Source organism: Panthera leo, chromosome A1 (assembly GCF_018350215.1).
Source record: "Panthera leo isolate Ple1 chromosome A1, P.leo_Ple1_pat1.1, whole genome shotgun sequence".
NCBI lineage: Eukaryota > Metazoa > Chordata > Mammalia > Carnivora > Felidae > Panthera > Panthera leo.
In genome coordinates, this window is record NC_056679.1 from 11,218,186 (window position 1) to 11,236,260 (window position 18,075).

Sequence of the window (18,075 nt, forward strand, 5' to 3'; positions counted from 1 at the left end):
TGCAAATCCAGAACATTTGGGCTAGAATGGGGCCCAGAACCCTAGGTAAAGAGTCTTCTCCTGCTGGGAAGTTTCTCAAAATATTTTCACTTCTCAGGAGTCATGGCTTTAACAGCCCTCAGAATTACCAGGTTATTAGTCTAAAAAGAACATACTGAAAGCTACCATCATCATCACCATGTATAAAATTTACCCTTTATTCTTTCCTCAGACTCCTCAGTCAATGAATAATTGGTTAACCTCTTTGTACAGAACAATTGGAATTATGGGGTTTTTAATTTTTAAAACTACAAAAAGACATTTGAGTATCTTCTTCCATTTCTCCTGAGCTTATATGGTTATGGAAGAGTTTATCACTAGTTGGTGATTAGAAGCTTAAAGGCAGATCTGTGATCTCACTCAATAGCACACACAAGGATGAGGATAGTCTATAAAGTAGATGTCACACTTGATAAAATATGTTGTAGGTCACAGTTGCCCAAGAAACGTATTCAAATTGTGTCTTAAATCATATTTTGGAAATAGCTTGTGGAACAGTGCCTAGAGATGTAAATGATTTTCTTACTACGAAGTTTATAGTGCATCACCACTCAACAGTCCAATAATTTCCAGGTAAGTATCCCATTTTAGTTCAGACTGAGATGGCTTCTATATGCATCTTCATCATCATAAGAACTTACTCATCTGTGAGAAGTTTCTAGGTCATCCATTTCTCTAATTTTTGTCATGACCTAAAATAACATGGAACTGGATGTCCTAGCCAGCACCAGAGACAAAAAGAAGAAATAAAAGGCATAAAGATTGGAAATGAAGAAACAAAACTCTTTTTATTCACAGACAACATGATTGCATATGTAGAAACTACCAAAGACTCGGCTTAGCTAATACATTATTTTAGACAGTTTGTAGGATAGGGGTGCCTGGGTGGCTCAGTTGGTTGAGTGTCGAACTTTGGCGCAGGTCATGATCTCGCCATTCGTGGGTTCAGGCCCTGCATTGAGCTCTGTGCGGAAAGTTCAGAGCCTGGAGCCTGCTTCAGATTCTGTGTCTCTCTCCCTGCCCCACCCCAACTTACGCTCTGTCTCTCTCTGCCTCTCAAAAATAAAAATAATTTTAAAAATTTTTTAGAAAGTTTGTAGGATACAAGATAAATATAGAGGGGCACCTGGCTGGTTCATTTGGTAGAGCTTGAGATTCTTGATCTCAGGGCCATGAGTTCAAGCCCCAAGTTGGGAAGGAGCCTACTTAAAAAAAAAAAGATAAATATATAAAATCAATGTATTTCTATATTATGGTAATGAACAATTAGAAACCGAACAATGTTACCTCTGGGACACAGCAAAGGCAGTCATAAGAGGGAAGTATATAGCAATCCAGGCCTTCCTAAAGAAGGAAGAAATATCTCAGATATACAACCTAACCTTATACCTTAAAGAACAGCCAAAACCAAAACCAGCAGAAGACAGGAAATTATATAGATTAGAGCATAAATCAATGCTATTGAAACCAAAAATATCGGTAGAACAAATCAATGAAACCAGAAGCTGGTTCTTTGAAAGAATTAACAAAATTGATAAACCACTAGACAGTTTGATCAAATAGAAAAAGGAAAGGACCCAAATAAATAAAATCAAGAATGAAAGAGGAGAGATCACAACCAACACAGGAGAAATAAAAACAATAATAAGAGAATATTATGAGCAATTATACGCCAATAAAATGGGCAATCTGGAAGAAATGGACAAATTCCTAGAAACATATACACTACCAAAACTGAAACAAGAAGGGAAACAAGAAGGGAAATTACCAAAACTGAAACATGGGAAATTTGAACAGACCCATAACCAGTAAAGAAGTCGAATTCATAATCAAAAATCTCCAAAAAACAAGAGTGCAAGGCCAGATGGCTTTCCAGGGGAATTCTACCAAACATTTAAGGAAGAGTTAACACCTATTCTCTTGAAGCTGTTCCAAAAAATAGAAATGGAAGGAAAACTTCCAAACTCTTTCTATGAAGCCAGCATGACCTTGATTCCAAAACCAGACAGAGACTCCACTAAAAAGGAGAACTATAGACCAGTTTCCCTGAGGAACATGGATGCAAAAATCCTCAACAAGATATTAGCCAACCGGATCCAACAATACATTAAAAAAATTATTCACCACGACCAAGTGGGATTTATACCTGGGATGCAGGGCTGGTTCAATATACACAAAACAATTAATGTGCTTCCTCACATCAATGAAAGAAAGGACAAGAACCACATAATCCTCTCAACAGATGCAGAAAAATCGTTGGACAAAATACAGCATCCTTTCTTGATAAAAATCCTCAAGAAAGTAGGGATAGAAGGATTATGCCTCAAGATCATAAAAGCCATTTATGAATGACCCCACACTAATATCTTCAATGGGGAAAAACTGAGAGCTTTCCCCCTCAGGTCAGGAACAAGACAGGGATGTCCACTCTCACTACTGTCATTCAACATAGTATTGGAAGTCTTAGCCTCAGCAATCAGACAACACAAAGAAATAAAAGGCATCCAAATCGGCCAGGAGGAGGTCAAACTTTAACTCTTCGCAGATGACATGATACTCTATATGGAAAACCCAAAAGATTCCACCAAAAAACTGCCAGAACTGATCCATGGATTCAGAAAAGTTGCAGGATATAAAATCAATGCACAGAAATTGGTTGCATTCCTATACACCAACAATGAAGCAACAGAAAGAGAAATCAAGGAATCGATCCCATTTACAATTGCACCAAAAACCATAAAATACCTAGGAATAAATCTAACCAAAGAGGTGAAAAATCTATACACTGAAAACTATAGAAAGCTAATGAAAGAAACTGAGAAAGACACGAAAAAATGGAAAAATATTCCATGTTCCTGGATAGGAAGAACAAATATTGTTAAAATGTCGATACTACCCAAAGCAATCTACATAGTCAATGCAATCCCTATCATAATAACACCAGCATTTTTCACGGAGCTAGAACAAACAATCCTAAAATTTGTATGGAACCAGAAAAGACCCTGAATAGCCAAAGCAATCTTGAAAAAGAAAACCAAAGCAGGAGGCATCACAATCCCAGACTTCAAGCTGTATTACAAAGCTGTAATCATCAAGACACGATGGTACTGGCACAAAAACGGACACTCAGATCAATGGAACAGAATAGAGAACCCAGAAATGGACCCACAAACGTATGGCCAGCTAATCTTTGACAAAGCAGGAAAGAATATCCAATGGAATAAAGACAGTCTCTTCAGCAAGTGGTGCTGGGAAAACTGGACAGCGACATGCAGAAAAATGAACCTGGACCACTTTCTTACCCCATACGCAAAATAAAGTCAAAATGGATGAAAGACCTAAATGTAAGACAGGAAGCCATCAAAATCCTGGAGGAGAAAGCAGGCAAAAACCTCTTTGATCTTGGCCGCAGCAACTTCTTGCTCAACATGTCTCCAGAGGCAAGGGAAACAAAAGCAAAACTGAACTATTGGGACCTCATCAAAATAAAAAGCTTCTGCACAGTGAAGGAAACAATCAGCAAAACTAAAAGGCAACCAACAGAATGGGAGAAGATATTTTCAAATGACATATCAAATAAAGGGCTAGTATCCAAAATCTATAAAGACTTAACAAACTCAACACCCAGAAAACAAATAATCCAGTGAAGAAATGGGCAAAAGATAGGAATAGACACTTCTCCAAAGAAGACATCCAGATGGTCAACCAACACATGAAAAAATGCTCAGCTTCACTCATCATCAGGGAAATCCAAATCAAAACCACAATGAGATACCACCTTACACCTGTCAGAATGGCTAGCATTAACAACTCAGGCAACAGCAGATGTTGGTGACGATGTGGAGAAAGAGGATCTTTTGCATTGTTGGTGGCAATGCGAGCTGGTGCAGCCACTCTGGAAAACAGTATGGAGGTTCCTCAAAAAATTAAAAATAGAACTACCCTGTGACCCAACAATTGCACTACTAGGTATTTATCCAAGGGATACAGGTATGCTGTTTTGAAGGGGGGCATGCACCCCAATGTTTATAGCAGCACTATCAACAGTAGCCAAAGTATGGAAAGAGCCCAAATGTCCATCGATGGATGAATGGATAAAGAAGATGTGGTATATATATACAATGGAGTATTACTCGGCAATCAAAAAGAATGAAATCTTGCCATTTGCAACTATGTGGATGGAACTAGAGGGTATTATGCTAAGTGAAATTAGAGAAAGAAAAATATCATATGACTTCACTCATATGGGGACTTTAAGACACAGAACAGATGAACAAAAGGGAAGGGAAGCAAAAATAATATAAAAACAGGGAGGAGGACAACATAAGAGACTCTTAAATATGGAGAACAAACAGAGAGTTACTGGAGGGGTTGTGGGAGACGGGATGGGCTAAATGGGTAAGGAATCTACTCCTGAAATCATTATTGTACTATATCCTAACTAACTTGGATGTAAATTAAAAAAAGAAAAAAAAAAAAAAAGAAACTGAACAATTTATCACAGCAATGAAAACAAAGTACTTAGCACTAAAGCTAACAATTATGTATAAGATTTATGTACTGAAAAGTAAAAGATGTTGAGGAAAATCATAGGCAACCCAAATAAACAGAGAGAAATACTGTTTGTGGACTGAAAGATTTAAGACTATAAAAAAGTCAGTTGTCCCCAAATCTATATATGTTAAACGATAATCCCATTAATAATCCCAGTTAAAATCCTTGTAGCATTTTCTATAGAAATCAATAAACTTACTCTAAAATTTATATGGAAAGTATAAGGAATTAGAATAACCAACATAATGCTGAAAAAGAAGAAGAAAAATTGGAGGACTAGTATGTCCTGATTTCCAAACATACTGAAAAGCTACAATAGCGTAGTGCTGGCAGAAAAGTGATTTTAAAGACTAATGGAACAGAAAAGAGACTCCAAAAATAGACCCACATATATATGGCCACGTTATTTTCAACAACATTTTCAAGTTATTTCCATGGATAAAGGGTAGCCTTTTCAATTAATGGTGCTGAACAATTGGACATCCACTTGCAAAATAAGGAAGTTCAACCCATAATTTGCACAGTAAGCAAAAATTAAGTCAAAATGTATCGTAAACCTAAGTGTAAAATCCAACATTATAAATCTTCCAGAAGAAAACATACGATAAAATCTTTGTAATCTTTGAGTGGACAAAAATTTCTTAGGACACAAAAATCATGAATTACAAAAAAAAAATTGGTAAATCAAACATCATCATAATAAAAATGTGTCTGCACTTTAAGAGAGACTGTTAATAAAGCATAGAGTAGCTGACTGGGAAGAAACTATTTGCAAAACATATCGATAAAGCACTTGTATCTAGGATATAAAGAACTCTCACAGCTCAACAGTAACAACTCCATTTTTTAAATGGGCAAAATGAACAGCCTCTTCCCCAAAGAAGACATACAAATGACCGAGAAACCTATGAAAAGATGTTCAACATCATTAGTCATGAGGGAAATGCAAGTTAAAACCACACTGAGACGTGCTGAGAAGGATGTTGAGCACCTGGAACTTGATACTACTTTGGTGAGAACACAAAAAGGCACCACCATTTTAGAGAACAGTTCGGCAATTTCCTTTAAATTTAAACACACGCTTACTGTATGATCCACCATTTCTACTCCAAGGTATTTATCCAAGAGAAATTAAAGCTCCAAAAGTTCCAAAAAGGTTTCTATGAATATTTATTCATAGAATAAACATTTTTAAATGAGGACATACTAGTCCTCCAATTTTTTCTTCTTTTTCAGCATTCTGTTGGTTATCCTCATTCCTTATACTTTCCCTATAAATTTTAGAATAAGCTTTATTGATGTAACTAAAAACAGGAAAGCAACTCATGTTCAACAGCTGGTGAGTGGCTGAACAAGTTGTGTGCATCATCAATGTAGTGGAATACTATTCAGCAATGAAAACAAACAAAGGAACAAATGACTTCTATTGCAACAACGTCTCAAAAGCTTGATGCTATGTGAAAGAAGCAAGACACAAAAGACGATGTACTGTTCCATTCCATTCTGGAAAAGGTGAGATACTAGAAGGCAGAAATTAGACAACGACTGTCAGAGGCTGGGATGGAAAGTGGACTGACTCTAAAGAGGCATGAGGGAACTTTTGGGGATGATGGAAATAACTTTGTATCTTGAATGTGATGACAGTTACCTGACTGTCTAAGTTTCTCAAAACTCAAAGAACTGTGCAACTGTGTATGTTTTACTCTATGCAAATTATGTCTCTATAAACCTGACTTTAAAAAAATCAAGTATAGATTCAAACCTAAAAATATATAATTACCAGCAGGAACTTTTCAGGCATTAATTCTTACCATAGCCCTGCCTGATCACGAGGTATCACTATCTTCATTTTATAGAAAGGAAGCTGAGACTTGGACTTGGAAGAGTTAAATAATTTCCTAAGAGTAGACAAATAATAAAATGGAGAGGTACGATGCAGAACTATATAAAATACAAAAAGAAATTGTGAAGCTAAATTGAAAATATATGTCCCAGTGTTATCCAGAGGGAAGGAAAACTCAGAGAACTGGCCAGGGCAGTTCATAAATTGGATATACCACTTGCAAATAACAGACTTGGCCAGTGACAGCAATCCACAGTTATTCTATTTGCATTGCATTTCCCGAATTGAACATTCCACTTCCTCACCCAAAACATTACTATGTCTTGAGAAAGATACATAAGCCTAGAATACATGTCACGAACTACTAAAATGAATGAGGAAATGAGTGGACTTTTAATACACAGTTAAATCTTTTAAAGTTAATACTGTTTCCTTCTAGAAACTGGAGACAGAATATTATTGAAGGCTATAAAATCATAAAGTACACATTGGATCAGCACAAATGAGCCAGAAAATTGTTCACCAAATCCTGGTTAAAATATCATATCAGTGTCCCTTGAAGCTTGAATGGTTTCAAAATGAAAAGAAGTCTGTATTGTTTTTTTGTTATAGGATATAATCTTATATCACAGAATAGGCAACTGGGGCAAACTTGACTTGGGTATAGCTTCCCACCTACTTCTTGTATGGCCTCAGTTTCTTCACCTGAAAAATAGGAATAATTACACTTTCCTTGCATGGCTGTTTTTGAAATGAGAACTAATGAGCAGTTCTGGACAGATTTTAGGGGCTCAGTAAATTATAACTAGAGTATCGTTGTTGGTAGCAATAATTATTATTTTCTGCTGTTGGGTAGTAGCCTGCTTTGGAAACATTACTTCATGTAATGTGTATTCATGTATTACTTCATGAAAATTTGAGTATAAACGCATTACACATGGCTGTTAAGGAAGTACAGATGTTTTAGTACTTTGGGACCTTTCAAGATATTGCTACTGGTAGCAACCATCTCTCAGTGATCTTTCAGAGCCACTATTATGCCTTACCTGAGCCTGAGGGTGATAAAGATCTGGCCCCGAATGGCATGTCTTCTTATAAGCCCATGTGTTTTTTATCAGTAACAAGTTCAGCGGCATTGAACTTTTAAAATTTATTTTCAAACTCGCCAGTCTTTTTGAATCAAGAGTCATCAACCCGCAATTCAGAGCAGACCATTTTTATTTTGTGATTCACATTTGTAACTCCTGTTTGTTTTCATTCAGTCTTTGTGAATTAACACACAGGGCATCTCTCTCCCTCAGGTGACCTATGAGCCCTTTGTTTACCTCAGTTTCCCTTAGTTGCAGCTGCTCCAGAGGATGACTGCCTTTCCCTTTGAGGTTCACCAGGATTCCCCAAACAGGATGAGCATGACCCTCTCAAACGTACCCTCCAAGTAGGGTGAAAATCTTTCCAGTTGTCTTCCTCTGCTGTCCCAACAAATAGTGACAGAAACTCAATTTAACGTTCATAGGTTTGGCCTAAATTCTTGTGCCTTTTAAATTACTTTCTCATACTAATCTGGATAGCAAGCCATGCTGACTTCTCTCAAAGGCCGATGGTTTAATTCCACAACAATAATTGGGTTTTTCTTTTTGTTATGAACACATTATCTCTTACAGAGAATGAACATTGGTTTACGGGCATTCTTAGTAATAGCCGACAGCTTGCAGCAGAAAGACGGTGAACCCCCCATGCCGGTGACAGGAGCTGTTCTCCCTTCAGGAAACACATTGAGAGTGAAGAAAACATATTTGAGTAAAACGCTAACTGAAGAAGAAGCCAAAATGATAGGTGGGTCTCAGAGATGTGTTAGAGGTGGGCCTTGGTAAGCCCTTCTAATGACCAATGGATACTTACCCTCAGTGAGGTACGCTGTTAAAACATTTTTATACAAGTAGCTGTAACATTCCAACATTAATTGTTTTGAATGATTCATGCTGTGCTTTGTTTTACTGCCCTTTAAACTTTCTGGGACTTCCTGGTAAACATTTTGCCATTTAAACGTTAGACTTTTATCTACGGTCTTTTCAAACTTCTAATATTGATTATCTACATTTTACAGTAAATTTCTGAGACATCTGTGTCCTTTGGTAGATATCCTGTTTAAAAAGCAACCATATAAATATTCATTTGTTAGTTCATTCATTTTTATACTTCCTTTCCCTTTTTTTTTTTTTCAGTAAAATTAGTTAAATCCCTGTTTTAAACATTCCACATCCCACACATGCCAGGTCATATTGTGGGTTTAGCTATATGAGACTATTTTTTTTTAATTTAGCTATCTTAATCCAAAGAGGTGATTTTTGCATTTGTTTCTTTCTTATTGAATACTTGAATTTAGAAACCTACAAACTTTGTTAAAATAATTCCTATGTCAAAGATCTGAGGGAAATTTGAGGAGACTTTTTGCTTCAAATGTTTATCTTTAATTAGGAAATGCTCAAATGAGTTCAGAAAGATTTAATGCATGAAAAAATAATCATTAATAATTATTTCATTAAAGTACAAATTTTAAATGCAAAGCAATTTGCTTTTCATTTGTATTATATACATAAATATATGAAATGCATATACATACATGAAATACACATAGGCTACATATATTTGACTTCCACTGTAGAACATTGACACTATATTTAATGAGAACAGTAAAAATGCTATAGCTAAAATAGGTTTTACTTCATTTTAAAATTTGTGATGTAAAGCCATTTTTGTTTATTTTACTAAAAAATCTATACATATATTTCAGAGAACAATAAACTTATTAAAATCCCAACCCCAAATAACAATTGTTCTTTATTTACATCATCAGTAATGATGGTGAATTTTCTTGTACTAACCAAAAACATAAAAATTCTAAAGCAAGACTACCTATTTCCTTTTTATTTTAACTCTTCGGGAAAATATTTCCCTTTGAAGTATGAGAATTCCGATTTATTAAATTTAAGTGATTATTCAGTGAACACCTACCAAGTTCAGGACACTATGCCAAGCATTCTACAGAAATTAGATTGAATTAGAATCTGCTTAATGAAGTCATTGACCCATAGATGGTCTTCAGTAAAAACATGTCATAGGGGAGGAACAAAGTAGGATTTCATTCCTTGGTGGATTTAGTCAAAGATGTAACTATAATGCACATTTTCCAGGAATGTCCTTGTATTACTCCCAAGTACGAAAAGCTGTGGACAACATTTTAAGGCACCTCGATAAAGAAGTGGGAAGGTGTATGATGCTAACGAATGTTCAGATGCTAAACAAAGAACCTGAAGACATGATCACGTGAGTACAGTGAGGACTAAGTTTTCAGTGAAGGATTAATTAGCCAAAATGTACCAGCAGAGATTTTTCCCATTTATTCACTATTTTGTTCTGCTCTTCCTAGCATCAGAGTTCTGAGAAGTGCCAAGGATAGTAAAAACGTACCTTGACTATATTTGACTAACTCTGAAAATAAGGTCAAACCTGAGATTGATCTATTTCAGTTATATTTCGAGTGTCCTTAGGCCAGTAAGTTAGAAACGGGAGGCCAAGTCTCTCAGTGGTCCACAAGTTGCTCCCAAGCTAGCTCTGTCACAGCCTGCGTGCCAGAGTGACATCACCAGTTTACAGACATTCCATCTTTATAAATTTCAAATTCACTTGTTTCTAGTGATTGTTCCTGAACCGTGAGCGTTCCATGTGCCTAATAATCTCTATGCGACCGTGTCATAGAAATACTGAATCTTTGAAGAATAATTTATAGTTGTGAATGTAACTCTTCATTTGAAATCCAATGTGCTCAGCCCAAATCTAAGATGCAGCTTTGTAATTAGAGCTCTGCAGAAGAAACTCATGCAACTTGTATTTGCTGCTTTTGATTCGTTACGGCAGGAACTAGGATTAGGCTATAACTTCACACTTCAAGAAAGTTCAGACTTTGTTGTTGGACTGTGAATTAAATTATACGTGGCACCTGTGGCGTAAGTTTCCAAAAATATAACCGGGAAAGTTTCCTTTGTTCCTCAGCATTTCCAGTTCCAAACACCACAGTGTGTTGGAAAACTGTTACCTATACAGGGTAATTCATTCAGTATTTCTATGTTGTGGGTGTGTATTTTTATTGCAATGGCAGGCACCTCAAAAATGAAGTATGACAAAACAAAACAATACATGATAAGACAAAGTAAAACATACAGAATTATTCTAAATACATAGTTGGGAGTATCTACAGTTAAAATTAAAACCTCCTCCTCAGAGCTCCACTTGAAATCTACGACCATTGCTTGACTCAGCGTGATTCCTTTAGGAACTTTCCTTATGTCGACACAAATATATACATATATGTATTTGTTGTACAAAAATGGGATTATACAATGCATATTATCCTGCAGCTTGCCAGTCATTTGTTTTAAATGATCACGTTGCTTTAGATTTCACCCTAAATGATCGCAAAAATTAAAATTGACCAAGATGAATAACATCAAATGTGTTGTCTCCAGCTCCGGTTCCAGCCTCACAAATGGCCAGATTGTCAACCTTTAACCTCATTAGTACATTCTTTTTTTAACATATTGAAGCAATTTTCAATTGATAATGTAGAAGATAAAAGACGTGTTTCTAAAACTTCTGCCATATGGTTGTTTGCCTGAAAAACGGTAAAGAAAAACTTGTAAAGGAAAACTATATTGATAATCAAGAGATCATAAGATAGGGTCAGGACCAAAATAGTATATTCAAAACCATAAAAAGGTACAGGTTTAAATGTAACTGTAAACATTTTGTTTGTATTTTAACCAATACCTTAAACTTTTTCTAAGATGATTCTTTACTTTGTCTATTCAGTCATCACAAGACCCCCAAACAGGGCTGGGAATACTTTCTATGCTACATTTTGAGGCAGATCCTGGAGTAGGAAATAACTCATTGCTACATTTCCAGAAGACAAAGAGAAACACTAGGGAAACATAAGCATTTAGGACAAGACAGGGAAGGTCCACACCACACCAACAGAAACCATCATTGCGGTTGATATGCAATCCTCCTGCTTTGCCACGTTCTGCTTAGGATATGAACTTGAACATTAAGCATTCTATTTGCTCCATTCCCGTTCCCCGTCCCTTTTGTGGTACATGCTAGAAGACAATAATAATACCTATTAATAAAAATTATGTTATGGGGAGAGGAGGAGGTTCACTTGCTTCCTATAAAAGCCCAGAAAGCAAGGACTGCTGTAGTAGAAGGAAATCATGTACCCATTAGAGTTTCTAATCTGGGCTTCTTTTATCAGCTTGGAGGCCTCGTGGAATCTGCCTTATACTTGAGGCCAGCAGGGTCATCTGTTTTCCAACAGATAGGAAAATAATCCCAGCTGTTGAAAACATCTGGTGAGCAAGCCAGAAGAGCTATTTAAACAACTCACCGTGTTGCCAGTGATCAGTAGCCATCACTAAGCTCTAACTCTGTACAGTTATTGAGGATGGCCTTGAAGACTCCTCCTCCCTTCAGCTGATTAAAACCCACTGTGCAATGGCTCCTTCTCCAGTCCTCGTACAAGGAGGACTATGCAGAAAGGACGATGGAAAAGGAGAGAAAACAATCCTATAACTTTCTGCAAAAGCAGAGCATTTGTGAAGTCAACACATTTGTGTTTTATTTTCCACATAAACAGTTTTGTATTCACTCTTGACAGACCTAAACAAAGCCGTGCAAAAAAGTAATGTCACAGAGCAGAATTTCTGTCTGATTATAGACAGGGCGGATCCTGCCTGCTGCATTTCTATTCTGACCACAGTTAATGTTCCAAAAAAGAATGACTTTATGCTACTTTGCACTTTCATCATTGTCTTTGTGTCCTACAATAGCACTAATTTCATGACAGTTTTATATTTATTCTCAGAAGACTGAATTACCAGAATTTAAATATGTTGTTATATTTTATCACTTAGGTTTTTTGAAGGATTTGATGGGTGGTTGAGTTTTTTCATAAAGGTTATGGACAAAATATGTGGTTAAGAATCAGTTACCTATTTAAGCAACTCAAAATTGAAATAATTTTTCACAAAATGTAGCGTTCCTTCAGATTTTACAGCAGAATATAGAAGACTCTAATTATCTTTAAGCATTCATATTGTCAAGACAATAAAAAGAGGGAAGGAATCTCCATAGAGGTCAGGCTCATCAGTGTAATTTTACAAATCAGAATTGGATGCACAACCATATAGAATTCAGGAGTTTACCTGACATTATGAAAGGCTTATTTTTAGAAGCACTTAATTTTTTTTTTAATGACCGTGGGGACTCCAGAAGAGAAATATAACTTGCTAGAGAGACAAGCTTCCAGATGTTGTGCTTGTTAGAGGCACTATGCCTTGTACACACTAAAATCCCGTTTTTAAATGCTGAATGTAGGAATGAGTGCAGTGTGCTTTTTACACGCTGATGCATTTAGGCATGTTAGCAAATTCAGTGTTTTAAATGCAGTCCACAGGGACCAAACCCCATGGAACCCAACTGAATGGCAGACTCAATGGCAGAATGCTGTTGACATTGGCATTTGTCCTTTTAGATATATACCTCCAACGTTTAAATCTTTCTGAGTTCCCTTAGAACAGGCCAAGCTACAAAGGTCAAAAACTTTTGAGAAAAATGTGCAGTAAATACCAGGCAGTGATCCAGAAGGCCTGGATTCTAGTCCTTTTTCACAGATTGGATTGATTCTTTTTTTAACTTTTTGTAGCCTTTGACCCATGTTTGTTTTCAAATTCTAGGGGTGAGAGAAAGCCAAAAATAGATCTTTTCAGGACCTGTGTTGCTGCTATCCCTCGACTCCTTCCTGATGGCATGTCAAAACTTGAACTTATTGACTTGCTGGCTAGGTAAGTGAGAGCTGCAGTGGGTTTATTCGATACAATTGATTATAATCCTTTGTCATGATTCTTAACGACAACAGCAAAAAGAATGATTATTAAAAAATTGACAGATTTTACTAAATGAGGCATTATTCTAGGTACTATGTATAGGCAAGGGGGAATAAAGAAATGTTTTTTTGCTTTTTTTCCTCATATTCAAGGGGCTTCACATCCAAATTAGAAGCAAATACATAAGTACATAAGGTAACCAACTATCCAAGGCCTGAAATTGTGCACATTAATAGCACCTGAAGTGTGACACGTGAGTTCAGTGGGCAGGGGGATTACTGGGGACTAAGGAAGTCAGCAAATCAGTTCTGGGAGAAGGTGAAACTTGACACAGAACCCAGAACGATAAAGAGAGTGACGACAGAAAGGCACAGAGGTAGGCCTGGGGAATGAGGAGGTGGGTCTTCCTGGAGAAGAGTTCATTCAGGGTCTGATTCCCGGTCTGAGGCCCACAGACCCCTCAGGAGCCAAAGTGCTTAGCTAATTTTAGTGCTTCAGAAATCTGCCCCAAACCATACATTGATCACCCTCCCAACATTTGTCCATAAGAATGCTCAGTCCAGCTAGAACCTCAAGTGAATTTGCTTTGAGTGAAATTATGTTGATACATTTAAATAAGCATAATTTTCACATGTTGATCTGAAGCCCTAGTTGACAGTTATGTGCCTTTAAATTAAAAATCAAAAGTGACGTTACTTAAAAGCAATTTAGAATGTGAAATCGTTAGGAATGGGGTGCATGAAGGGAGTGGGATGAGAAAGACCACAAGTCCTCCTTGACTTGAAAAAATAAAGAAAAAGGAATATAAAAGCCAATGATTAAAAGGCATAGAAATAAGACTGGAGTGGTAAATTTTTAGATAATCTTTACTGTTAGCTGAGGAATTTGGACCAATGGAGTTTTAAGCGAGAATAATGTTATAAAAAATATTAGTTTAGTCTGGTTAATCTGATAATGGTGGCACAGAGGAAAGCACTGAGGAGGATAACAAACACTAACACTGACTGGGGCGCCTGGGTGGCTCGGTCGGTTAGGTGTCCAACTTCGGCTCAGGTCATGATCTCGCAGTGTGTGGGTTCGGGCCCCGTGTCAGGCTCTGTGCGGACAGCTCGGAGCCTGGAGGCTGCTTCGGATTCTGTCTCCCTCTCTCTCTCTGCTCCTCCCCCGCTTGTACTCTCTGTCTCTCAAAAATAAATAAAGTTAACAAAAAATAATTTAACAAATACTAACACTGACTGAATTAAAGATGCATTACGCATGACCCCGTTTACCCACATTCACTAGCCCTTGGAGAGCACCCTTCTCATCAATATCCAAGTAAAGTAACCCAAGCCCTCATCCCACATGACTGCAGACCACCAGTGGCTATCCCATAGCCTCAGAGTATCTCCACAGAGCACCATGTTCCTGCTTATTGTGGTCATCACGCCCTCTCCTCCGGAGGGCCAGTATGGACTCCTGTTGTTCGCTCCTTGCCATCAGTTAATATCTTTTGTAGCCTACTGTCTTCCAACCATAGAAAAAACTGCCCCCTTTCCTTCTGCCAGTCACCACTAACACAGGATGGTGCTGGATTGTGAGACTGACTGAAGATCTATTACTTTGAAAACCACTGTCGCAAGCCCTGGTGCTCATTGGCCAAAGCCATGCACCCTCCTAGCTGGCTTTGGTCACTGCTACCCGTAACCTCTTCTTTCCTGTAATCAGCAACCTCCACACCACGCGCCCTTCTTTCTTCCATTCCGTGTTTAGGACCTATTTCAAGAAGATTATAACGTTAAAAAAAAAGGTACAGCCTAGGCTTTTGCCGCAGCTTAACAACCAGAATGTGAACAAAGAGCACATTCGTTGGAAGCAGGGAAGCAGTGGAAAGGAAGGAAAAATAAGCCTGGATCAAAGAGGGGCTTCCAGCTCCGGGTGAGAAGATCCAAGGAGGAACAAAGGGTAGAATCCCAAAGAATAATAAGCATGGTGGTTTGGGGATAAGGGAAGCTGAGGAATAAGAGACTCAAATACTGTTAATATTTGAGTATCCCACGATGATGGCAAAAACTGAGGGTAAAGAAAAGCTCTGAAGCAGGCGCCAGGTGCCAAGGTTACCCCAAAAGGTATGCGAGCAGCCGGTCGGTATGCCAGGGACAGCAGTGGAGGACGTGAGTGAGTAGGAGTCAAGTGTTCGCACAGAGGAGGGGTTGCCGAGCGGAAGGGCTGGATGTGGCAGTGAGAAATCAGGGGACAGAGGACCACTCGTCATGGCCTGTGAACCACCAGAGAGCGAGAGACCACCATCTGAGAGATTTGGAGGAAGTACCAAAAAAATGGGAACGAAATGGAATCACAGGAAAACCATGGATTTTGCAATCCTGCTTTTGCAATTTTACTAACCATGTGATCCAGACAAATTATTTAACCCGTCGGCCTTTTTGCCTTGGATGAAACAGGAATAACACCACCTATCTCATAAGGCTGTTGAGAAGGCTAAATGTCATAGACGTGCGCTTTGGTGCACCCAAGGGAAAATGTGTCAGCAGGGAAAAGGCAGTTTTCAGTTCGACTGAAGCAGAAGGAAAGTTCACTGGTGTCAGTGAAGTTCTAATTGCTGAAGATTACACGCGCTGAGGCCTTTGGAATACAAAGTTTTTGAAATGTCATGCAGCGTTCAGATACACTCTCTGAATCTATTTTTCCGTGACTCTGTGGGGTGGACTCTTACCTCTGGAATCACTCTGATCACTGAATCCAGGGACGCCTGACTTCTGCTGACCATGGTGCCAGGCATGCCAGAAGGGAATTCTCTTAGACGTGGTTGGAATGTCAGTGCTATTTATGGTGCGTCGTGTTTATTATTACGTACATTCTTACAAAGCCCAAAGCAACGGGTACTGTTTTTATGAGGGGAAAGAGCAAATAAACATTCTTGAGAGTTCAAGTCTTAGAAATCAGGAAAATGACTGGACTTATATGGGAAGCCTGTGAAGAGACCTTTTTCATAAACTTTAAAGGAAGCCGGAGGCTATTCTCCTCAAGGGAAGGATAACTTGGAGTGCTTGACCTACACATCGGGTCCTGTTAACCTATGAGAAAATGAGCCCCTTCAGACCTCCTTGAGAGAGGGTCAAGGGACAAAATGAAGAAATTCAAGAGCAATAAATGTGGGTTTCACGTCTATAGTTACTTTATTCCCCCATCGTCAATCGCATTGGGACTGAGTTGACTCTTGAGACAATATACAGTCTAGTCAGAGAGGTATGAGACCTTTTAGTTTAGATACTTCGTGGTCGCACCCATGGTACGTTGTTACTGGAGAAAAACTTTCTTTTCTTTAAAACTAGCAAAATAAGACCGACATTCCTGCCAGTTCCCTGTTTGCCCCTTGACCCGCCCAAGCTCAGTTCCCTGAATAAGGAGTTTCAAGGATATGTCCCACATGACTGTCCCCAGAGCCCCTTGCCAGCATTTCAGGTAATGACTACATTACCATAGACACTCTAATTTCAGACTTACAGTAGTATGTTTAGCAGGACAATGGTGTATGGAATGAACTGGCAAACCCCTTTCCCCAAGCTACTACGTTTCTGATTTTATGTGTATCCCTCAGCCCACTTATAATGGCTGTGTGAAGAATCTTTCCAGTTGGGCTCCATGGAAGCCACGCTGGCTGTCCTGACATCATGATAAGATCCCTGGGGACAATTTCCTTCCTGTGCTCACAAAGCCTGCCCTTCCCAGCTGTCTGGGTACCCCTGGGATTCTCCACATAGCAGGGGAACTTACTTGTGTCCTTGGCCATGGGCATCATTTTTCTCTTAACTGTTCTCCCAGATGTTTCCTGCTCTCTCCCTTGACCACAGGAAGGACCTTTCCCCCAATGGCATACAGGCTTCTGTCCTCTGTCACTTCCCACAGCATGGCTGTTGCTGTGCTGTTCATGGTCTACCTTTCCCTTCGAATAATTTGTCATAAGGTTGTTAGAATCAAATAATGCATATAAATCACTTCACATAGTGCCTAGAACACAGTAAACTCTCAGCAAATGTGAGTTATTATTTTTAGGCATTTTTGCATTTGCATAAAAGATTATGCCATGATGTACAATGCATTTTCAGACACATTATGTTAAGGAAAGCTGGGCACGTATTTAGTCCTATTTTCAGAGAAGGAGATTTGGACTTCAGAAGAGTAAAATCAGTTGCCCAATGTACAGAATTTTCCTAAAGCCAAATGGCAGCGACACACGTCATTGGTTTGATGCAAAATGACAGATAAACACTTTTTATGCAGTGTTTCCTTATAACCTGTGGAGATTGATGAGGTAATGTGTACACAGTTTCAGAATCTTCTGTGGTACTTGAAAAATATTTATCATATACCATTTTTTATTCACCTTTCAGTATGTGTCTGTATAGTGCAAGGTGGCTAGTTGTTTTGAGTATCTGAGAACTATTGTCTCAATTGCATATATTGCCTCAATAAACCACTTACTCTTATTTCTTTAATTTTAATTTCTTTTCATTGAGATGCAATTCGGAGCACCGTAAATAGTTGCAGGTTCATTGTTTAACACCTGCAGAGAGGAAATTCCAGCCACTTCTGGCAATTATTACAAAGGCTAACCACCCACCTGTCGGCAAATTACTACTTTTGGAAACCATGGTTTCCTGGGCATCGCTTTAAAACCATTTTTCCAGGGCACCTGGA

At 38.3% G+C, this 18,075-nt stretch overlaps 1 protein-coding gene across 12 annotated transcripts in view; it reads left to right on the forward strand.

Moving 5' to 3' along the window:
- FRY (FRY microtubule binding protein) overlaps positions 1-18,075 on the forward strand; it is a 340,234-nt gene that overhangs the window by 201,077 nt on the left and 121,082 nt on the right. For 11 of the 12 annotated variants that reach the window (XM_042948349.1, XM_042947801.1, XM_042947961.1 and 8 more), the window contains 3 exons: positions 8,098-8,269; positions 9,628-9,760; positions 13,228-13,335. In XM_042948349.1, coding sequence (XP_042804283.1) covers positions 8,098-8,269; positions 9,628-9,760; positions 13,228-13,335 — 413 coding nt within the window. Of the gene's footprint in view, positions 1-5,485; positions 6,106-8,097; positions 8,270-9,627; positions 9,761-13,227; positions 13,336-18,075 lie in introns of those variants that run through there. The other variant, XM_042948485.1, reaches the window with a different exon arrangement.